This window comes from Balaenoptera acutorostrata, chromosome 7 (assembly GCF_949987535.1).
Source record: "Balaenoptera acutorostrata chromosome 7, mBalAcu1.1, whole genome shotgun sequence".
Taxonomy (NCBI): Eukaryota; Metazoa; Chordata; class Mammalia; order Artiodactyla; family Balaenopteridae; genus Balaenoptera; species Balaenoptera acutorostrata.
The window spans coordinates 12164255-12188373 of NC_080070.1; the positions used below are offsets into that span (position 1 = coordinate 12164255).

Genomic DNA, 24119 nt, shown 5'->3' on the forward strand with positions numbered 1-24119 from the left:
CTTTTGTATAAGTGTGAAATTTCCGTAATAAAATTTAAACAGAGAAAAACTTAAGTCCAAACTCCTCTTCTTTGCTTTCAGGGCCCTTTGGAGACCAGCCCAACCCTACTTCCCAAGTCACTTCAGCATTCCTTTCCAACAGGAAGCTTCACGCTAGTGTACCTGGTTTCCTCACTGTCGCCAGAACGTGCCATAACTGCACCTTTACTCAAGTTGTCATCCCACCCGGACCGCCTGCACGGTGACAGTGAGCCCAGGGCCATGAGGAGAGGTCTTTCTGTCCAACCCCACACAGTGTTCCAGGGTCCCCTCCTCCAGGAAGCCCACTCTGACTCACCATTGGAGCCTCTGCGGGCTTTTGTGTCCCAGTCCCCACCTGATTCTCCGGGGCCGCCCTTACCCACCACCCTCGGGACGGATCAGGGCTGAGACGTGGATCCTCTTGACCCTCAGCGCTGAGACCACCAGCCCAGGCCAGCCCTCAGCTTCCCAGTCCTGTCTAGACCCCATAAACTAGAGGAACCACAGCCCACCCCCTCGCTGGCTAAAACACTTTTAAATCTTGCTTTCCTGGTCCTCCTGACAGGTTCCATCCTGTCGCTCTCTGCATGCACATTCACTTGCTAATCCTAACCTGTGTATTTATCTGCGACAAGCTCCCAGCCTGTCTTTCAGGGCGCTCATCCCATTGCCCTTTCCTAGATGTCTAGAAGCCCTGGAGGGTATTTATCCCTGGACATCCCTAATTAGTTCACAAGCCCCTCTCTCTGGGTACAGACCTCTGTACCTTTCCAGGTGCCTGCCACTTCATCGGTTCTTACTTAATTAATCCTCCCACCTGAAAGTTTGATTATATTTCTTCTGCTCATTTGACACTGGTCTATCTTTGATCACTGATACGCAACTCAGTCCTTTTTCTCCACTCATCCCAACTCTTCTGCCTTCTGCAGAAGTGCTGATTTGTGTGTGTCCTGCCGAGGGTGGGGAGGGAGAAATCCGGTGGTGTCTGCGCGCGGGTGAGGGTGTAAGGACAGCTCACGCACACAGAGGTGTGGTCCCCTCTGCCACTCACCTCGTGTGGGTTATGTAAGCACGAGCTTGTCATGCATGTGTGGCTCTGCCGTCTCCCCCCAGGATTCGGGGGTTCTGTTAGTAAAGCTTGGGTTAAAGTACGCGTGTATCTCTGTATAAGGAGCTCACAAGGCTGAACCCAGACCTTTGAAGAATGTTCATATTTTGAACACATGACCGCGTACTTTTTCAAGTTAAAAAGATCACACTGCTCCCTCTTTTCACCTGATCCCTCTTTGCCCCCAATCCATGACACCACCGTCTCCTCGAGTCCACCGCCCCCTCCCCTTAGGACTTTACCTGTGTGGGGCGGGCGTTGGGACGGGGGCCTGCATCCCTCCGGAGCCTGTGCTGCAGGTCCCCACTCTTGGAGGGCAGTCCGTAGCTGGTGCAGTGTTCAAAGGGCATGTACTGGTACTGGGGGGCGCTACCCCACCAGCTGGGCTCAGCCCCATGCCGCTGGGACCCAGACGGCTCCATGCTCCCTCCCCCGGCCAGGCCTCGGCCTGCTTGCCCCTGCCCTCCCCCCAGTACAGCTCCTTAAGCCTGTCCTCCTGCCTGTCCCCAAGGAGTCTGGGGCAGCGTGCCCACCCCCAGCTATTTATAGCCATCTCTCCGTCACATGACCCCCCCCTTGCCACATCTGATCTGCTTGGGGTCGAAGCAGGTGTGAGAGGCGTGCGGGGGAGGGGTTGGGATGAGAACCTGTGGGACAGCCCCGCAGGGAATTCCCTCAGCAGGGCCAGCACCGTCCCCCTCCTTAGTCACTAGGAGGCTCCCAGCCCCAAGCCACTGACTGGTCCGGCTATAAGTATTGCCCAGACCAGGATGGAAAATGGCTTCGCATGCTCTCAGACCTGTGTGCTGCCCCGAGTCTGCATCCTCTAAGCAACCCACCTCTTTTCTCCAGTCTGTGGGGAGGTGAGGGCTGAGGGGCTGGATGGAGCAATCCTAGGGTCTGGAAACATTGGGGAGCAACTCACCTGGGAGAGTAACCGGTGCCTCTCTGCCATCTTTCCCTGCGGGGTTGTTCCCAGCTCTGTGTCTTCCTGAGGTTTAGTTCTCATCTGTCAGACCAGCTCCCCCAACCCAGCCAGTGTTCAGCTTTCTGCTCCAGCTCTGCCTTTTCTGTCTGCCAGAGGCCGCTGGTGATGCTTTGGGGTCATCCCCTTGACCACACCTTCATCACCCCCTGGGTGTGGGACACAGGGGTGATAGCCTTGCGCTCTGGCATTTCTCCCACGTCCCAGACTGATACACGTCAGCCACGCCAGCAGCCTGGACGCACAGGGAGGGACTGAGCCTCCGTTGAGACGGTGGTGCATCCCTCGGAGGTCTGTCAGGGCAGGTTAGATAAGGGGGGAGAAGGGGAAGTGGGCCAGGGGAACGAGGGAGGCCGGGGAGGGAAGGCAAAGGGCGTTTCTCGTGATGAGCCCGACAAACATAAAAGATGACAGGGAAGTACTCTGACATTCTTCCCTTTTCAGGTCAATAAATAATTTTTGGCCAAGGCCAAACTACTCTACCTGGCATCACACTTCTTTTAAACCAATTTTCCTAGTACAGTTCTTCCCCTCTGAGCTCATCACTATAGAATAAAATGGATAAACATGAGCCAATGTGTGGTTCGGGATCCATCACCAAGTGAGGTCTGTCCCAGGACAGCCAAAGTTCAGGGACACCAAACATCTGGTCTACAATTACATTTTGTTCTAGGCTAAATGGGACTGTCCAAAGCAGGTGGGAAAATGAATACCATTAAAAGCACCTTTTCTAACATAAATCTGAAGGCCTGTAATCTACCCACAAAGATTACAAATGTGTGATTTAAGGGCCTGGAGGTTCTGTAACATCTCACTCCTCTGCAGGCAGAATATCAGAAAAGAGATCTAAGGGGTTGGTGTGAGATGAAAGAAATACTTTCTTAATAAAGAAAATAGAATGCCAAAGTGAAATTACATTCTTTGCGGGGGGCTTCAGACACAGAAAAGATTTTCACGCCTTTGTGGAGTATGGCTCCCCTGAAGGCAGCCAGTTTCTGTTGGGGCTTAATAATCCCAAGAAGCAAGTATCTAGGGCAATTGCTACTTCTTCACTGTTCCTGAGAATATCAGGTCCTGGTTATGGATCCCAAAATTTGAAGGCAGAGGTTACTGGCACTGAGAAAACCCTCATACTCCACCAAGCCACCTAGAAGAACCAGCAGCAATTCTAAAAACCAGATTCTGGGGCTTCCCTGGTGGCGCAGTGGTTGAGAATCTGCCTGCCAATGCAGGGGACACGGGTTCGAGCCCTGGTCTGGGAAGATCCCACATGCCGCGGAGCAACTAGGCCCGTGAGCCACAACTACTGAGCCTGCGCATCTGGAGCCTGTGCTCCGCAACAAAAGAGGCCGCGATAGTAAGAGGCCCGTGCACCGCGATGAAGAGTGGCCCCCGCTTGCCACAACTAGAGAAAGCCCTCACACAGAAACGAAGACCCAACACAGCCAAAAATAAATAAACAAATAAATTAATTAATTAATTTTTAAAAAATACTATAAAAAACCAGATTCTGAAATCAGGAGGGTCAAGGAAATCTACAGCTGGTAGTGCTGAAGGGCAAGGATTTGAGAGTAAAGATCTTGAGTTTGAGATTAGAACTAGTTAAAATCTCATGGGTTATCAGCCTGCAAGAGAAGAAAACAAAATGTAAACGGTGCCTCCCTCCATCCCAACACCCCATGGGTAACAGCGCTTAGGCTCTTATTTGGAAGGCCAAAGATGGGTTTCTGGGGAGTTCTTTGAAAAGCTCCTAAATTTGGAAACAAATTCATAAGCATGCGTTTATCTATGAGATATGTATACTGTATATGTATTCTTTTGGGGTTTTAAGTAGACTTTCTTGAGGTCCATGAGACTAGAAGGTTAAAACCTATAGGCTTATAGAATTTCTATTTGAAGGAAGGTTGTTGAAATGACCATCTGGGACACAGATGCAAGGGGACGTGTGTTAGGGTATAGGTGGTCGTGAACAAGCCAGCCCCTTGGCATCCCCACATCAATTTAAGCAGGAACTTTCTCCCTGGGTTACACCCTTGTTTTCAGACTCCCGCCTCTTCAAGTCTGGCCTCTCCAACCATTGGACGATACACCATTACATTCTCTTTAAGGCGCTTTCGGTCATGACTTCCCCTCTGCACATCTAGCCTAGCATGGAACCCATGACCACCTACTTTCTGAAACTTCACCTAGGCAACTGCAACTTCCTCTGAACACACTTTCCCTTTGCAGTTGTCCTCACTGGCAGTCATTTCTCCTCTACTGCTTATTGGACCTTGCCTTCCAGATCCTTCAAAAATCCCTGGTCCCTTCCCATACCCTGCATATGAGGCCTTCCCGATAGCACTGGACAGGGCTCTTTCTCCCCCTCTGTATTTCTGAACACGATACAGTACACTTTTTTCCTATTCTCTGCCCAAAAAGGGCTAAGATGGAATAAAGTCTTTGGTCTCAGGCTCCTTCTCCCAGCTCAGTGGGAAAAATCTCTGGCCCCAAAAAGTGAGGAGGGAGAAAATCTCATGCTAAGAAAAAAGTCACAGAAGCAATACTGTTAGCTGAGAGCATGAACTCAAGTTGACAGGTTGTTTCCCATCCTGGCCTCCGTTTCCTCAGAAAGGCAGTAACTTGAGGGTTACAGAGAGAAAAGAACGCATGCAAAAGTCATAGTGCCTGCCCCAAAGTGAGCTCTGAATGTTAACTTGTGTCGCTAAACCGAAGCTCATTCTGTGATGGTTAACAGCATCTGTAATGTGCTAACCCTGTGGGATCCACCATGCATTCTCATGCTCATCCTCATAGGGCAGCGTCCTTCATCCTTTTAAGGTAGCAATGGCTTCCCCATGTTTAGATAAGGGTGAGGTTAGGTACCTTAGCCACGGTCTCTGATACCTTAAAAGGCCAAGCCACCATTTGCCATCTATTTAATTCTAGAGTCCATGTCCTTAAAGCTACATCTTTTTTTTTGGATAATTGAAGTCTCTGAGCCTCATTTTCCACTTCTGAAAAAGAACCCAGGGAGATGACGCCCTCCTGGCCTGTGGGAGGATGGTGTAAAGCTGCACAGCGCCTGGGAGACACACGGAGCGCTCGGGCAACTATAGCTGTTATGAAGCTCTTCGCCTCAGACCACTTTCCCCCTCTGCTCATATCCCATCTGCCCCATTTCTTCTTGTTTTCCTCTTCCCTATTACAGGAAACAGGATGGGGGAGGGCAGCAAACGGCCACCCCCAGCTCAGGGATGGGGTATAATTTTAGAAAATCCCCTGGCAGAGGGGACAGAGCTCTGAAATTCAACCTGATACCCTTATTCAAGGGTGGGGCGGGGAGGACGTGGAATCCAGCTCAGCATAAGCTGCTCTCTAATCCCCAACACCCCGTGCCTCCCAAACTCTTTCCTCCCACTATTCCAGTGCCCCTCCCTGAGGCTGTGTCTCCACCTCCCATCCCTGGAGAAGGTCCCCGGGTCCAGCCCACTCCCCAGGTCAGTTCCCCTCCTCCACCCAGTGATGTTTCAGCTCAACTTCATCCCTCTTAACTCTCCCTCCTCTGGATTCCTGGACAAGCTTCCTTCCCCCAGGGCCCACAGCAGCTTCCTATCACAATGCTCCAACAGAACATGTTAACCCCCCGTAGCCCACCTGCACGTGTACACCTACCTCTCTGGGCGTAGACACAGCGCACTCCGAGAACTCCCCAGGTGACACAGCCCACTGCTTAGACCTCTTCCATGCTGCCCGAGAATTCTCTTACGATCTGTGCCCACCCTGGAAAACCTTAAATCCAAGTTGGATCACGTGAGATAGGGAATTCTAGGATCCTCCTCACCCTATTCTAGCTCAATCTGTTCCTCCAGCCTCCATCCCATAATCTAAGCAATCCAGAACCAACACTGCTTGCCAATGACTCTTCCATCTCTTCTGACCATGAGGAATCCCAGTGCTGGGAGCCATATTTTGGGCAGTTGCCTGTGGCCATGACAATGGAGATGGGCTCATCCGAGGTGTGGATCTAGTTGTATAAAAAAGATCTGGCAGCAAAACAAGAGGTGTTCAGCTCTGGGTCTGCCTTGTGAGGTGGTGAGGAACGCTGTAAGAAGCTAAGGCAATGGCAGCAAGTGGGCTTCAGAACACAGATTATCTACAGAGACATCAGGCACACATCAGTAATAAATATGAGTGTTTATTTGGCACCAGATGGCAATACAAAATCCTGGCAGTGGGAAGAGGAAAGGTTCTGTCACCCAAATACTTCCATACGATACTGAGCCAAGGGCAGGACTTGGCAACAAGTTCCCGAACCCCTGCAGAACAAGTATTCACTGAGCACCTGAACTACGAGAGCTGAGCACGGTGCCCGGCACCGCGGGAGGTGTGGAAGAAGTTGTCCTACGTGTGACCTCTGTCTTCAGGAGCCAATAATACGAGTGGATAAAACAAAACACGTGGGAAAATACAGAGTACAAATACTAAACTGGGTATTTTGCCAAAAGGGAAATTTTGTCAAAATGTAGGAGCCTAGCTAGGGTTGTTTCCTTCCTTCCGCAAACATTTATTGAAGACCTACGACATGCCAGGCACTGAGTACGTATTAGTGAACAAAAGAGACAAGGTTTCTGCTCTCATGGAGCTTAAAGTGGAGACAGGAATGAACAAGTGAAGCACGCTATTTGATGACTATGCATGGTGATAAGTGCAATAAGGGGCATTAAACAGGACACAGTAATAAAGAAACATGATTCTTAGAGACAGAATGGCCTGGGAAGGCCTCCACAAAAAGGTGGCATTTAAGCTCAGACTCGAAGGATAAAGAAAGAAGCCACCAGAGCCAAGAGTGGTGAGGAGTGGAGCTCAGTGGACCCTGGAAGAGTGTCTGATGGCCTAGGGCAGGAAAGACCTCAGAATGTTTGAGAAACTGAGGACGGCGGTGGGCTGTTGCTTACAGGGAAATCAGCACTTAATGAGGCCCTGCAGGCCAAGGTAGAGTCTGGATTTTATTTGAGGTGTGATAGGAAACCAGAGGGTTCCAAGCAGGGGAGTAACAGCATCAGATTTATATTTAAAAACCCGAACCAAAATCTGTCATATAGAGACTGGATTGAAAGGGGCAAGAACGGCAGCAAAAGAGAAGGCCTTTAAGAAAAGGGAAGTTTCATAAAAGCACAGATAAAGATGGCTTCTAGGGTGAACGAATAACATATATAGCACTGGTCTCCCTGAAATGGAGAGTCATAACGGGAAGGGGAAATAGGCCACATAAAATCAAGAGGGGATTTAATACTGAAGCAGAAAGAGGGAACAAGGTAGTACGTCACATCCTTGAGCAGCTAAATGATCCAATTAAGCAGTATTTTAGACAGAGTTAGTGGCAGCAGTAAACAGGATGAGATGAAGGTAAAGAGGGGAGAAACAGGAAGCAGGGAGATAACAACTAGGAAGCTTTTATAGAGGGGACACTTCATAGGAAGAAAAACGAGGATAAGGGGACAGATTACAAAGTATGAGCAAGCACACCACTCTTATCTGCCTCTGCTGACACTCCCTGCAAGGCTCATTTCAGGTACAAAGCTCAGAGAGAGAACAACCAATTAAAAGATCTTTGAAACTTCCATGGGTAAAGATCAACAAGTAACAGATACAAGGCATCCAAACCCTAACCTCCACTGAACGCTGGATTCCCTGAGCCCCAAGGAGCCAAGAGTGGAGTTGAGAAGACGGTCCTTCCAGGGGGCGACATTCTGGAACTGAAGGGAATGAATGCACAGGTAAGGGCCCACCCACAGCAGCAGAGAGTGACTCCTGTCCTGCTTGGCCTTTTGAAACCAAATGAAAAAGGTCTATGTTAAACCAGGACACCTTCCAAACTCTCACTCTGAGACAAATGGGGCTGGGATGTGACAGAAAAGATGGGAGATGACCTCTGAGACATCTCAACTAAAGTAATAAAAGCAATCACCAAACGCTTCCTACAAGAGCCCTGGGGGCAGAAACTGAACACACATCGAGGAAACCCACATGCCCTCTCCCCATGGAGACACTATGTTCATAACATCATTTGCCAGGTCCCTCAACTGAAGCCAAATGCTCCTGGCAACAAGTCCAGCCACAGGGAGCTGGTTCCACAGGGAGAGCGCCTCCCATGGGAGGAGCCGGCCTGTAGTCCGAGATCAAGGGCGGAGATGATGGGCGTGTGAAAGGAGCCTGGGAGATTCCCAATCCCTGAGGGGGAGGGACAGAAACCGTGCATCCTGGAGAGAGGCGGCTCTATCACGCCTCCTGTGCTCCAGCGGCCTCCACGTGGCACGGGTGATGGGAGGTGGCATCACGTGGGAGGGTGTCCCGGGAAGAGATAGAGGTGGCGGCACAGAGTGCTACAGTACTCGGACATCTCCTTGCATCGGTGGAACTCCGTGCCCGGGGCGTAGCCTTCACGCTCCTTGATGAGCGCATTCACCTGCGAAGGCAGAAACCCAGGGCCCACGGTTTGAGAATCGGGTGTTTCCATGATCCCAGCAGGAGAGAAAGGGTAGGGAGGCTGTGAAAAACAGGGCAAGGGCGGAGCAAGGTAGAACGGCGCGGGACGCAGAAGGTTCCAGGCGCCACTGAGCCGACTTACCTCCACGAGCATGTCGGCCACATGCTTGTCACAGGCCCTCTCAGAGAACACCTGAGCGAGGGCCTCCACGTACCAGGAGCCCCGCTTGGTGTTGCGCATGGCAGCGGTCCCTGCAACCAGGACAGCAGTGAGCGCACAGGGAAGGTCCCGGGCACCCTCACGCAGCTGGACGGACCTCGCCGGCACCCGCTCCCTCCCCAGTCAGAGAGAGGCGGCCACCTTTGGATCTCTCCTTCGGAACTCACGATACCTCTGAGGCAGGCGTAGCCACAAATCATGTCCGAGCGAGTGGGCAGTCGCATCTTCAGCCCCTCCTCTTTACTGGCATCGCTCTCCTCGCACTCGGGGGACCTCTCATGGTTCTTCCCGTCTTGCTGGTCGACCCCACGATCTGTTTCATCTGTACAAAGGCAGACAGAGTGGACAAAGATGTTATTTCCTCTCTTGGGCCTGTCACAGGCAAGCCCGAGTTCCCTGAAACCTTGACTGGGAAGAACCATTTCCAGGTGTTGCCTCCAACCTGTGGCTGATGAATTAAAAAACAAACAAACAAACAAACGCCATTACTCCCATTCCTCTGCCAGAGTACACCGATCACACAGAGGGTGCCCATGACAGGCCGGACACTGTGCCCAAGCACATGCACATACACACAGTCTGAGCTTTGTCCACTCTGTGTAAGACAGGGAAAGTGCTGAATCAAATACTCCTTGTAAACAGAATGAACAGCCATCTGTGTCCATGATTCACTTGTTCAATTGTCAATATTCCTGGAAGTCAAAGTGCTCCTTATTGCAATACACAATAAAATATTGATATATTTAGTCTTATTATATAAGAAAAAAAAACAAGTTAATAAACCAAAAATATGATTACTACATTTATGCTATATGAAAACTACAACCTCAAATCTAAGTATCAATAAAAAAATTATAAAACTAAGCATGATCAGCTGTTTTCAGGGTGTTTGGGTATTTTTAAATCACTTATTACTTGTTTATTAATTTCATAAGCCAAATTGTAGCTGGTGTGCAAAATTTAAGAGAAATTTAAAGAAACTTAAAATTGGGATAATTTGACTATTTTCTCCTACACAATGTAAAAAGAACACTATTATTCAATATTAGCAGTAGATTCTCAACACACCCTGAGCACACGCCCAACCTCCTGACCTAGGCCTTATCTACCCCGAGACATGTTCTTTTTCTGATGCTACTGTTTTGGGGGTGGTAGGAGAGAGATATAAGGACACACAGCTTGTCATGCCAAAGGTAAAAGACTAAGTATGCTTTTTTTACATCTCCTGCTCCGTATGACACCCAAGACAGCCTAAAACGGGAGTGAAGCTTAAACATCTGTGCAGAAAATGACCAAGGTTCACTGATCCAATAAAAATTTACTGAGCAACTGCCATATGCCAGGCACTGCTTTTGTCTGAAGCCCTAGGGATACAGTGAAGAACAAGTCCCTGCCCTTCTGGAGCTTACACTCCAGCTTAGGAGCCAGTCAACCAGGGTGGGGCGGTCCTTCTTACAGGCATCAATTATGTTAATTAAATACAGCAGAAGACAGTTGAGCTCAGGCTTTCAAAGGAACAGCTGGCTACTGGTCATGCCTTGAAGGATTTAATTTTAGAGAGAAGATTCACGTTAGCTCAGAAAAGAGCAATTCTTTCCTATCCAGGTCTAGTATTTGTATATAATCTCTGAACATAGGAGAAAATGATCATGAACATGTTTATTTCCTTTTATTTTGCTAGTGATACCTCCTAAAGGAAATAGGAATGTGTCCCTCAAGAGAAAGGAGACTGAATGTGTCCCTCAAGAGAAAGGAGGCTCCTCCCTTGCCTTTGTGTCTCAGATCTATTAATCAGTAAATGGTTTTTTTCACAGTATCCCCGTATATGCTTTTTATATTATTGCTACGCCTTTCAGGCAGATTAATTTCCATCCATTCATCCAATATTTATGAAGTGCTACTACATATCACGTAGTGCTCTGAGCCTGGGGATACAGCAGGTGCATAAAAAAGTAAGTTCCTGCCTGCACATACTCTTTTCTTAGCACTGTTCCCTGCCATGGTAATCGTCCTGAAAAAAAAATTTATCGCATTATTTCTTACTTAAGCTCCCAATAGCTCTGTACTATTATCTGTCCAAAATCTCAGCTGTAGCCAAGGTTTATTATCACGTGGTCAGCCACATCTCATTACATATGACTGATGCAGATGCTCCGTTTTTAAATTAGATTCGGGCATACTTCTGGCTCAGCACACCTTTTTTGGGGGGGGGAAGGGGGATATCTTTTTAATCTTGGTATGCTTGTCATATTGCATTCCCCCCTTTTCCCTGAAAGGATCTATCCGCTACTCCACACCCATGTAAAAAATGTATTATTTGAATGTTTGGACAAACTGACCTTTAAATCAAACTACAAGCCCCTTAAGGGTACGGATCACGTCCTAACAGTCAGAGGTGGCATTTTCCGTGGATGTCCTATGAGCCAGGTACTGTGCTAAGTAAGTTCTTCATATGAACCATTTCACTTAATCATCACAACAGCCTGACCTTATGAAGTAGGTCTGATGATTATCTACATTTTATACTGAGGAAACGAAGGTGCAGGGACATCGAGCAACTCCTCTAACTTGACATAACTAGTCAGTGGTAGAGGCAGAATTTGACTCCACATTTAGAGCTTTGAATGATTACTGTTTTCCTCCAAGATGAGAAGCAGGCCTCCATGTCTTCTGAGCCTAGTCGGGGAGTCCTGGCTCTGCAAGGGGTAAAAGAGACGGCGTGCAAGAAAGAAGAGCGACGGAAGCAGCTCACAGAAGAGCACGAGCCAAAGGCCGACACGGGGTTTCTGCGCCGCTTGCCTGCACGACCCGTGAGTGACGCAGAGCGGGGAGGAGACAAGAATGGAGTGTAGGTGAGACGAGAAGTAAAAGGAGAAAGTGGAAAGGGGCAGGAGAGGTGGAGAAAAAAAAGAGGAAGAGGATAAAGTGAGAGGGCTAGGAAGCAGAGACAGCCAGAAAATCCTTAACTGGAATGAGTAACCAAAAAAGCTCATCAGGGTTAATAAGCACAGAGAGAAGGAAGCGTCCTCAGGAAGGAAGGCGAAGACACTGGTAAAGAGCGTCTGGAGGACGGGACGTGGCAGTGCACAGAGAGCTGACCAACCTGAGAGCCATGGGCTGCCCAAGTCCCAGCACACCCCATGCATCGGGAGACACTTACAGAGCAAGAGAGGCGGTGGCAGCAGGGAACAGAAGGAGGTGCCCAAGGGATCCAATAGCACCTGAGAGGAGCAAACAGGAAAGTGAGAGCTGGTGGGAGGCTGCCCAGGAGCCACACCCAGGCGCTGGTCCGCCAGGGCACTCACCTCCACGGCACGCCTGGACGAAGAACATTTTCGGTTTGTTCTGTAGGCTCGGGCAGTTGGCATTGTCAAAGAGCCGAAAAACCTCTTGTAGCTGCCAGAAACAAAGAAGGGAGAAGGGCGGTTGGTGGTCAGTGGGACCTCCTGAGTCCTACACACAACAGCAGCCATCCCTGGAGAGAGGGGCAGGCGGGAGGTGAAGCGGCCCAGCTTGCAGAGCTGCGGCCACGGGACGGCACGCACCTGAAGCAGCGTGCCATCCACGCCATAGACACCGCCCTCCACACCGTGCGAGAGGAGCGCCACTATGCAGGAGTCCGTGACACGGTGAGCCGGGAGCTGGGCAAAATTCCGGAGCTTCTCTTGCATTTCCTAGAAGAAAGACACCTTTTAGCGTTGTTCACTAGTCAGCACCAATGTAAGCTTTTCTTCAGTGTCTGAAACCCTAAGCTATTAGAAGGTACAGTGTGTTCCCTACTTTCCGGTGGTCAATGATAAGTGAAGTCAGAGATGCACCAGAAAACTGCACGACTTCAGACAAAATTCTGAATATAATTTTACAATTCACAGACTCACTGAGGTATGTTAAGAACTCCTGGATTAAAGCAAGTTATTAATGAAGCTAATCATGCACGAGCTAGTTAACTTCATCCATTCTCCAATCATCAACCTGATCCTTCTTCAGAGCATATTGCCCTTATAAATGGCACAAGGGGGACCGCCAGGTAAACTGTAACAGCTACAGGAACTGCTGTGTGACAGAGGGCTCACAGGATCGTGAGAGCAGACAACAGCAGTACTTCTTTGCTATTTTCTGTCTGAGAATTTAAGTTCCCAGAGACAGTGATGATGTCTGTATAAAACGCTTTGTCCATGGAAGAAGACACTCTATGGAGGATTCTGTACAGGGTCATGACTACATATATGGGCTAAGGGATCAGACAGACCTAAGTTGGATCCCTAGGTTCATAAATTAGAACAAGTTATTTAGCCCCTCAAGGCTCTAATACCCATTTTGTAAGACAATTAAGCGTAAATTTCCTCCAAGTTTGTAAAGATTAAATGAGATACGGCATAGAAAGGACTTATCACTATGGCTGGCACATATTGCAAAGATCTGCCATTACAATGTGCTTGTCTAATGAAGGGTAACAATATTATTTTTTTCAAAGAAACCATGTAGTCTAACTTAAGAATCTTTTTGATCTTGCACTAGACTGCCATATATCAATAACACTCTAACTGAAGCATTATACCTAACAGTATAATAATATGATACAAACTTTTAAACCTATGTCTCCCTCTACAACTCAAGATGTCTGGATTGTCTCTGAGATGAGCAGAGAGAAAACAAGCTCATTTTACTATGAACTTGATCAAAATATAATGAAGAATATGCTCTCTAGGCAGAACAGTTATAGTACACATACATCTAACAGTCCATACTCAGCCCCCAATAAAACACACACTTGTACAATACGTCGCGGTGGTTCTCCAAGTGTGGCCCGTACAAGAGCAGCGTCAGCATCACCTGGGAACCTGTAAGAACTGCAGAGTCTTGGCCCCCAGCAAACTGTGTTTTCACTAGCCCTCCAGGTAATTCTGATGTGCTAACGTTTGAGAACTGCTTATCTGTTTGGAATAGTTCTGTTTGCACATAATTGAGACTTAATAAGAGACTTGAAAGTCTGCAATTTCACTGGAAATGGAGAAACTGGCTGTGCTGAAAGAGCATGTGTATTTTCTGAGCAAACAGAACCCAACCATAATAGTGGAGATCTTAAGGTAATAAAAGATATCCAAAACTCATTCATTTTAAGAATATATCATCTCAAGAGTCTACATAAGTATGACTGCTCCTCTGGAGTTGACTGTAACAGAATTTAACATGGAATCGGTGAAGTTCATTTTGCTCCAAGAAGGGAATAAATATACAGGTTAGGCACTCAGGAGCATTTTGAACTTAAGTGAGATTACTAGGTCAGCACATAGAAGACAACAAAGCCCAAAGTTAAGAACACACGGGCTTTGTAACTGAATTTAATAAGATTAAACCATTCAATAAATGGGGGTTAGTCATTTGGGGGAATTTTTCCGAAAGTAGCGTAGCTTAAAATAGGATCTCTAGATCTATTTCTGATAAAATTACAGAACTTCTATAAATAGCAGGGCTCTTAACGCTTCCATGTGTTTTTGGCTGGGGGACACAGAAGAAGAGAATAACCTGTGAACTCCCTGAAATGATACCCAAAATTTTACTGGCAGCTGCATTTTCCAGAGATGACCCATAGCTTGCCCCTACACCCTCAAAGCCGTCTGGAACCAAATGCAAGTTACAAACCAATACCACCACATGGTGAAAGGAAATCTGCCACTTTAAAGTGTGTCTCATTTCCTAATATACAATAAACTGTAATTCTAGAACTAGTAAAACTCATGAGGTAGGTGCAAGAAGAAAAGACTCTGACGATGAACAGAGCACTGAACACCTCCATGAGCGGTGAGGGTACCAGCGTGCTCTCCAGCGCTGTCAGGCGAAATGATTCTCTGAGACTACACTATCTCCAATTTTTAAATGGAATTATCTCTAAAGCAAAAAGGAATAATACGGGGAGAAAAAGAGGATCTGAATTTTCTTGGTTCTGTCTCTTTGCTCACCAAATAATTATATAAAAGACTTGAGGGACTTCCCCTGAGGTCCAGTGGTTAGGACTCCACGCTTCCACTGCAGGGAGCACAGGTTCAATCCCTGGTCGGGGAACTAAGATCCTGCATGCCTTGTGGCATGGCCAAAAAGTTTAAAAAAAAAAAAGAATTGAGCCCCTTGAGATGTTGTATCAGAAAGATAGTATCCTGTACAGATGCCTAGTGCACCAAATTATCACACCCACTGTCGCTACCTGGTTTTAACTGCATCTGAAAGTTCGATTGGCCACTGTCAGAAACTGATTCTGCAACGTCCTCCTCATGTTTCTGAATCTCCAGAGCTGAGGACTAGGATACATGGAGGGTGACATCCCGAAGGTTCAGTCCTAGCCCTTTTGCTTTTTCTCAAAGATCATAATCTCTCATTACTTAAAGTCTTTTTCCTACACAAGTAGTTCCCAAATTTACATCTTTGGTCCTGACTTCCTCTGAGGCTCTCAATTCCTTACGTTTTCCATCTTCTTCCATAGGTAGTTATTTAATCACAAAGCACTGACAGTACAATCATGCCATTATACTATTTTTCACATATATTCTTTTCCTTTTGTTCCACTACCCCATCCAGGCCCCCACCATCTCATACTGGCATTATGATATTAACTCCAAACTGTATTCCCTGCCACTGGTCTCTACCTCATTCATTACTGTCATATTAATCTCCCTGAATCATCACTGTGAATGCATCACCTTTCTATTCAAAAACTACTAACGATGTTCTAATGTCAACACAAGGAAGTCCAATTCCTTTGGGAAGACATTCAAGGCCCTGTGCATTCTGGTCCCTTTTTCTCCAATCTCATTTTTGGAACTCCTGTGCCCTAGACATTTGGTTCACCCACAAGGTCCCTAACACACACATATCTAATCTGTATGCTGTTCTCCCCGCGTAGGACCCCTTCACTCCTCTCTGCCTCAGTAGCTTCCATCCTTCACGGGCAGCCTAAGTCTCACATCCTCCACTTATCCTTCTGACCACATCTACCCAGGTGATGGTTTCTTCCTCTTAACTACTGTAGAAGACACTGTCTCTAGTCTTCTGTTGTCCTTAGGAAATAAGGGGATGTGCCTCTTTTTTTTTTTTTTTTAAACTGATGTCAAGACTCCCTCATCTAACTGGGGTCCCTTGAACTCAAGGTCCACATTTAAAAAAATCTCTGGCAGCTAACATAGTTGCCCCCTGTTATAAGGTGCTCAAAACTGAACTCCACTGCAATTCAAGTTATAGAACAACGTAACCAGAGAATCAGAATCCAACAGGTCCTGGAATCTGCATCAGGGAATGGCATTTGTGAAGTCGGCCCATAGGCCCATCAAAGCTACTGTCTCTAAGATAAGAATCAGTAGTACACAGCTGACCTGGTGCTTAGTGATGTATCTTTAACTATCAAGCACATAAAATCCCTTATCAACTGCATAAAATTTGGAAAACCATGACATAATAAATTCCTAGTAAAAAAAATGACTAGACCAAAAGCTGTAAAGAAATGTAAATAGCATTCATTTTGTTAAGTGATCTAATAGGATTCCCTCTGTAAGAATTACAGCTGTTGTCCCACCTTTATTCCCTTCATGCCCAGCAGATCTCTCAGGAAAGCATATAACCTACGTGAATACTTGATGTAGAAAGGAGCTGTTCCAGCCATGGCTTTGAAGCAAGGGTGGGTTTACTTCTTTGCCTGAGCTATTATTGGGAAGCTGGTAATAGCATGTAAAGAACAACATTCAGGTCCCTACCAATGAATCTGGCCTTACCCAAAATTTAGCAAATACATAATTATTCTCACAGAAGCAAGACAGCTGAGAAAAAGAAATGAAGACCACAGACAATGCTGACCACCCTACCTCAATAGACCAAAGAGAATCTTCTAGAAACCTTAATTTTACCATGGATATTCCCAAAGGCAAGTTTAGGAAAGCACTATTATTCTGGAATCAAAATAAAGAATTAGTACTAATTTACCAATGGACTATTTTCAATTTCAAAACAGAACTACCTAAAGGTAACAAAGTCAGTGGTACAGCCCGGTAATTGAGGCTAAAGGGGACTAACTCATAACAAAAATGCGTATGACCTGCAGGAATCTAGTTCAGAAGTAATCTATGCTAAGATCTGTCTTGTGGCCACACAACTGATAAGAATAGGTTATGTTAGGGACTCCCCTGGTGGCGTAGTGGTTAAGAATCCGCCTGCCAATGCAGGGGACATGGGTTAGAGCCCTAGTCTGGGAAGATCCCACATGCCGCGGAGCAACTAAGCCCGTGCGCCACAACTACTGAGCCTGTGCTCTAGAGCCCGTGAGCCACAACTACTGAATCCCGCGCGCCTAGAGCCCGTGCTCCGCACCAAGAGAAGACACCACAATGAGAAGCCTGCACACCGCAACAAAGGGTAGCTCCCGCTAGCCGCAACTAGAGAAAGCCTGCGCGCAGCAACAAAGACCCAACACAGCCCAAAGGAAAAAAAAAGAATAGGTTAATTCATGAAATGACCACAAAACAGTATTTACAAGGACAATTCTAGCAAACTTTCATTTGTAAGAATTTTTTTTTTTTTTTAATTTTATTTATTTATTTATGGCAGTGTTGGGTCTTCGTTTCTGTGCGAGGGCTTTCTCTAGTTGCGGCAAGTGGGGGCTACTCTTCATCGCAGTGCGCGGGCCTCTCACTATCGCGGCCTCTCTTGTTGCGGAGCACAGGCTCCAGACGCGCAGGCTCAGTAGTTGTGGCTCACGGGCCTAGTTGCTCTGCGGCATGTGGGATCTTCCCAGACCAGGGCTCGAACCCGTGTGCCCTGCATTAGCAGGCAGATTCTCAACCACTGCACCACCAGGGAAGCCCCATTTGTAAGAATTTTATCTGCCAACGTAATCTTGAGAACTGGACTCCTAAGCAGCAACGTCAACCAAGAAGTCACTGTCCTGTGTAACCCTGACTTATAAATATCTCTTCTTAGTTGGTTGGGTGCATATCAGTATCTCAGCTCCTGAGGGACTGGGAATCTAGTTGCTGAGCATGTAAACACGAGAACCCGACCCTGGACTATTCTGACTCGGAGCGCACAGCCACCCTGAGAAGTCAACACCCAGGCAGCCGGCTGGCCTGAATCCTTTCTCTCTTTTCTTTCGTTTTCTTTCTATTTATTTATTTATTTTTTGGCTGCGTTGGGTCTTCATTGCTGCGCACAGGCTTTTCTCTAGCTGCGGCGAGCGGGGGCTACTCTTCGTTGAGGTAACCGGGCTTCTCATTGTGGTGGCTTCTCTCATTGTGGAGCACAGGCTCTAGGCACACGGGCTTCAGTAGTTGCGGCACGTGGGCTCAGTAGTTGTGGCTCGTGGGCTCTACAGCACAGGCTCAGTAGCTGTGGCACACGGGCTTAGTTGCTCTGCTGCATGTGGGATGTCCCCTGCATTGGCAGGCGGATTCTCAACCACTGCACCACCAAGGAGGCCCTTTTTTTTTTTAAACTAGATTGCAAGATGGGAGGCAGAACACAGCAAGTAAAAGGTAGGGAGAGAACATTACTCTAGTAAGGCACAACCCAGCAGGCAGAGGCGCATGGACGTTTCTGGCCCCCAAGTGTTGTCCCGTTCTCTAATGCACACGTCAGCATGTCCTGCCTCGGGTACCTGTGCAGTCTGGTCAAGAAGAACATGAACTTTGTAGCCCAAGAGCTTGAAGAGGGTGACTAGAGTGCTGTGGTCCACATCCCCTCCAGAGCGGAATTCCAGGTCTTTCTCTCCAGTGAAGTGCACGTTGCTCAGCACCAGTGCCAGGCCACGAGGCCGAGACTGCAACCTATAGGCCTGGGGAGGGGAGGCCGATTAGACCATGAGCTTCTTGAGGACAGAAACTATGCCTCCCCCACTAGATGAGGCATTTCAAGAAAACAAAGACACCACATTCTTCTTCTTAATCCCACCAGGTCAAATAAAGAAATACCCACAGAAGACATTCAATCAGCAATTATTTTCTGACTAATAAAGGCAGGAAAGAAATGTATACACAAACTAAGGTCAGATGCCCAGGAAGGGTATCTCATTTCCCAATGCTTTTCCTCTTGCCATTTTGCAAGACTCACCAGCTGGTAGTGCGTTTGATAAAACTCAGGAGTGCAAGACTTCACCTGAAGGCCGGGAGGACCATCTCCATGGTCTAGGGAGTGTTCCATGGTATCTGCGGCATAGAGAGCAGAAAAACTAGCATACAATCTACACAGCAATCCTAGTACTTCATTATAACTTCAGGCACCCTTTAAATAATTACTGGTCTTGCTCACTCCCCTTGTTTGTAAGCTCTATGGGGGCAGAGACCCTGTTGCTTTTGCTCACCACTGGATCCTCTGCACTTAGCCTGCATATAGTAGTAGGTGCTCAGCTCAGTGAATGACTGAATGGGGTGTATGATAAAACCCGTGTTCTCATCACTAGGCTACTCAATCAGCAGGGTAGAGGCCCATGATGTAGCCTTTCCTCATCGTAAAATAACTAAGCTTTACAGAGGAGATAGGCCAATTATGTGCAGGGACTTCCTACCTGCACAAGTTGCTCCACGGGCCAATCACCATTAAAAAACCATCTATGGGGCTTCCCTGGTGGCGCAGTGGTTGAGAATCTGCCTGCCAATGCAGGGGACACGGGTTCGAGCCCTGGTCTGGGAAGATCCCACATGCCAAGGAGCAACTAGGCCCGTGAGCCACAATTACTGAGCCTGCGCGTCGGGAGCCTGTGCTCCGCAACAAGAGAGGCCGCGACAGTGAGAGGCCCGCGCACCGCGATGAAGAGTGGCCCCCGCTTGCCTCAACTAGAGAAAGCCCTCGCACAGAAACAAAGACCCAACACAGCCATAAATAAATAAATAAATAAAATTAAAAAACAAAACCCAAAAAAACCAAAACCATCTATGATGGAAGAAAAACAGGTCCAACCCATAGCCCATCTAAACTGTCCTGCTGGTCCCTAACGAATTCACTGAGGAAACTGTTCCAATATGAAGGAAAATAGGCTTCACACTAGGGCAAAGTCAGATGCCAGTCAAGGAAACAGAAGTCAATCTGCGGGACCCATTTTATGCCATCCATTCTCACCTGGAGACAGGCGGCGCTGCTTGCGGCGGGGACAGGACTCACACACCGGGAAAGGGAGACTCAAGTTGTAGTCGCAGCTCAACTGTAAGAAAGCAGGACCCACCGTAGCAGGCCTTAGGGAGCTGGTCCAGTCCAAATAATACAGAAATCTAGTCCTGTTCCCCACTTCACCACAGTCTCAAAAATGCCTTTCCCACCAAACCAACCCTTCTCAACACACCACATGTCTAGGGCTCCATACCGGTGGGAGTATGTGCTGAAGACCAGCCAGGGTCGTGAGCAACAGGTCCTCCAGGTGACCCTGCTTGGTCTCCCTCAGGGCCACACAGAAGGCATCAAAAGCCTGGGGGCCCCTCTTGGGCAGCAAGTTGAGGAGTTCCACATTCTGGCTGAAACTGCACACCTTGGCCTACAATACAAGAATAAAACATGGAATCACGTTTACTTATCCAGCTGTGATTCTATTTCTCCAGATGAGCTTCATAGTAACAGCATCATCCATCTCAAGAACTCCTTTTACAGAAAAATATGTACGTGTGAAGTCCTTCCCCCATTATTCTTGAACTATATGTCTTTTCTGTTAAATGCTCTAGGGTAGAAGAGCATTTTCATTTCCTTAGTAAAGCACTACATCTTTTCCACACTTTACCATGCTCTGTTCCTCTTCCTACAACTAATATATTTACTTGGCTTTTCTCTTTTGCCTTCAGATACCTGAATGTGCTCCCTCATTTCCAAGGTGATAATGTCCTTCTCCAGGAGATGTTCTAACAGTTCACTCAGCAACAGCTGTTTGGCCAGCACCACTCGGTTCTTTTTTAGAGCTTCCTGATGGTCAGGATGCATGCCATACACTCCCAATATCCTACAGATAAAAGATAGAAAAGCTGTCAAGTTCAAGATCTGGCACAGAGAAGCGGAGCGGAAGAGGTGTGGGTAGGAGAAACATAAAGAACAGGACTTAAAATGACTAAAATCAGACGTATTTTACTGAACGTGCTTAAAATCAAAGAAGTATTAAGCAGTAACACGTTGATCATAAGGAAATGATATACAATCCTTTATGGAGGATGTTCAACTGAGACCATCTTCTGAGATGAATGGTCTGACGAGGGGAAATATCTATCGTGACAAAAATAATACACACACAAGTACACATACTCACAAGAAGGAATATTCCTCCGTCTGACCGACCAATTTTAATTAAGGAGTATTCCAGAAAATATCTCACATTATTTAACTAAGCTGCTGACAGTGATATGAGTCTAAAATAATCCTTTTTTTCTTTTATAAAATTTATTTTATTTATTTATCTTTGGCTGTGTTGGGTCTTCGTTGCTGCGCACGGGCTTTCTCTAGTTGCAGCGAGCGGGGGCTACTCTTTGCTGCAGTGTGCGGGCTTCTCATTGCGGTGGCTTCTCTCATTGTGGAGCACGGGCTCTAGGTGCGCGGGCTTCAGTAGTTGTGGCATGCAGGCTCAGTAGTTGTGGCTCGCGGGCTCTAGAGCGCAGGCTCAGTAGTTGTGGTACACGGGCTTAGCTGCTCCACAGCATGTGGTATCTTCCCGGACCAGGGCTCGAACCCGTGTCCCCTGCATTGGCAGGCGGATTCTCAACCACTGCGCCACCAGGGAAGCCCTAAAATAATCCTTTGTGATAAAATAATTTAATACAATGGCAAAAACTCAAGCCAATGGACAGCTTCAACATAAAATAAATCAGACACAAACACACATTTTCTTGAGCCTACTTTTACCAATTACAACTATGGTTTTTAAAACGGTAAGTTCCTGTGACAAAATAACACTAGAAATGACCAGGATCCTCTAAGAACTGAATTAAGTAAAAAGTCTGACGGAAAGTCACAGTAGATAAATGCCAATGATGAAAACAATCAACATAACCTGAAATCACTCAAAGAGTTAAAGCATGTAAAGGAGAAATTATTTTGGTAATTTAGTTTACAAGGGATGTCTTCATTTCAAGGATTCCTTAGTTTTGCTATGCGTTTGGAAAGAGTTCAGCTTCTGTTGATGAACTAAAAGAATCCCATTTCCGGGTGAGAGGGAGACACAAGAGGGAGGAGATATGGGGATATATGTATACGTATAGCTGATTCACTTTGTTATAAAGCAGAAACTAACACACTATTGTAAAGCAATTATACTCCAATAAAGATGTTATTAAAAAAAAAAGAATCCCATTTCCAGTGTATAACATCTATGTGCCTAATTTATATAAATGCAGGGTGTGCCAGCCTGCTTAGTCAGTTTCCAAATACGTGACAACAGTAAGGACCTGATAGCAGTGAGAAAAGAATATGGTACCAGCTTCAGATTATAACTTAAAAAACCTATTTTAAAATGCATCCTGGGGGTTTCCCTGGTGGCGCAGTGGTTAAGAATCTGCCTGCCATTGCAGGGGACATGGGTTCGAGCCCTGGTCTGGGAAGATCCCACATGCCGCGGAGCAACTAAGCCCCTGCGCCACAACTACTGAGCCTGTGCTCTAGAGCCCGCGAGCCACACTACTGAGCCCACGTGCCACAACTACTGAAGCCCGTGTGCCTAGAGCCCGTGCTCCGCAAAGAGAAGCCACAGCAACAAGAAGCCCGTGCACCACAACGATGAGTAGACCCCACTCGCCACAACTAGAGAAAGCCTGAGCACAGCAACAAAGACCCAATGCAGCCAAAAATAAATAAATAAATTAATTAATTTTAAAAAACAAAAAGAATCACCTTGGAACACACCAAAGCAGTTAACAATGACAACATGTATGAACTCTGGTAAAAATAAGTGTTAATAGTTCAGTCGCAAAATAACATCGCAGCTGGATTCTGGGTATTTCCTCAGGATACACACCAATGGTGGGGTGGGTTTACTCGACTTTTTTCCCTTAATTTACCAGTAGCATTTTCTCCTTAAAACTTTCTCCTCCCTTGGTTTCCATGACACCATTCTCTCCAGTTTCCCTCTCTGCTTACTAGGTCCCCGTTTCCTTCACAGGACCTTTGGTCTGCCCTTAAATGCTGACATTCCATTAGGAACCCCCCTCAAAACGCCTCTCCCTACTCAGTATCATCCACACAATTCACTAATCGACTCCCAGTTCTTAACTCTAAGTTGTAGACTTGAGTTTTCAATCAATAACTTATTAGGTTTAATCTGAAGCATTATCCATTCTACACACACCTGCTCCTTCCAGGATTCCATATTACGGGGAAAGTCTCAAAGGTGGACTTTCCAAAAGTAACCACAATCACCTAGAACTTTAGGACACATCAGGAAAGGGAGGAGGGGGTGGAGAAAAGGACACAAAGGCGATTCTTAAGTCTTGATTCTGTGTCCTTCTGCAGGTTCTGGTTCCAAAGTCCTCAATTCATCACCTGGGTCTGGACCGGGAGGCATTAAAATATGTTATCCTGGGTGATATCTGCCATGATACGATTTAACTGGGGGTTAGAGGCTGAGACACACTCGGAGCCTCGGGAACCTCCTTGTCTCAGAGTTCTCAAACCCCCAAATGTGTGTTGACTGCTGTGAAAATCTCATTACACCCAACGCAATACAGATCATGATATATTCAATCCGAAACAAATGCACATCAGGCAGAATTCCGAAATCTGCAGGTCTCATCAGTTTTTTTTGTTTTTTTTTTTTTTTTGTCTCATCAGTTTTTATGAGTACAGAGTTTAGTTCCTCAAAAGGGAACCGAGGGAAAGAAAGAATAAAGAATCTTTTAAGAGAAACCGAGATTTGACAGGACTGGAAAGAGCTCCCCTGGTTCAAAGCCTCCGGGGTTGGAAGAATCGAGGCTGGGGAGTCTTTGCTCGAGAGGGACAAGGCCCAGAAGTAATTCGCCCGCCCGCGCTCCCCTTGGGGGCTCAGCCGGCCTCCCACCCTTGGCTGGAAGCGTGGACACCGCGGCTTCCAGGGGCTCCGAGGGGAGGGGGCGCCAGGGCCATACGCCTGAAACCCGCGTCTCCCTCCCTGGGCCCCACTACGGACCCCTGGGACCCTCCCCACTCACCTGCGCCCCCTATCAGCGGTCATCAGCCCCTTTTGCTGCAGGGCGGACCGGGGACTCGCGCTCGGCGCCGCCATTTCCCGCTTTTCCCAGGCTGTGCGCGCACCACCCACAACCCAAACAAACCGCGAGCCCTCGCGTCCTCCGCATCCCTCCCCCGTCCGCCAGCGCGCAAAGCGCCTGCGCGCTGCTATCCCA

At 47.3% G+C, this 24119-nt stretch overlaps 2 protein-coding genes across 3 annotated transcripts in view; both read right to left on the reverse strand.

The window, feature by feature from the left end:
• The window catches only part of CLCN1 (chloride voltage-gated channel 1), a 32853-nt gene extending 31284 nt beyond the window's left edge, over positions 1 to 1569 (reverse strand). Inside the window, exon 1 of the mRNA XM_007184681.2 lies at positions 1372 to 1569. Within this exon, the coding sequence (XP_007184743.2) occupies positions 1372 to 1551 (180 nt within the window). The 5' untranslated portion in view covers positions 1552 to 1569. The remainder of the gene's footprint in view (positions 1 to 1371) is intronic.
• A 4702-nt stretch (positions 1570 to 6271) lies between these two features.
• Positions 6272 to 24085, reverse strand: CASP2 (caspase 2). Of its 2 annotated transcripts, XM_007184682.2 has the most exons (11): positions 23925 to 24085; positions 20608 to 20758; positions 20135 to 20302; positions 19894 to 19975; positions 18889 to 18983; positions 18437 to 18613; positions 12348 to 12476; positions 12108 to 12198; positions 8975 to 9124; positions 8725 to 8834; positions 6272 to 8562 (listed from the first exon to the last, which is right to left on the reverse strand). In XM_007184682.2, exons 1-11 carry the CDS (start codon positions 23996 to 23998, stop codon positions 8431 to 8433), a joined length of 1359 nt encoding a protein of 452 aa, XP_007184744.2. In that variant the 5' UTR covers positions 23999 to 24085; the 3' UTR covers positions 6272 to 8430. The 2 variants fall into 2 exon arrangements, with proteins under 2 accessions (XP_007184744.2, XP_007184745.2); XM_007184683.2 differs by lacking the exon at positions 18437 to 18613.
• Between the last annotated feature and the right edge of the window lie 34 nt (positions 24086 to 24119).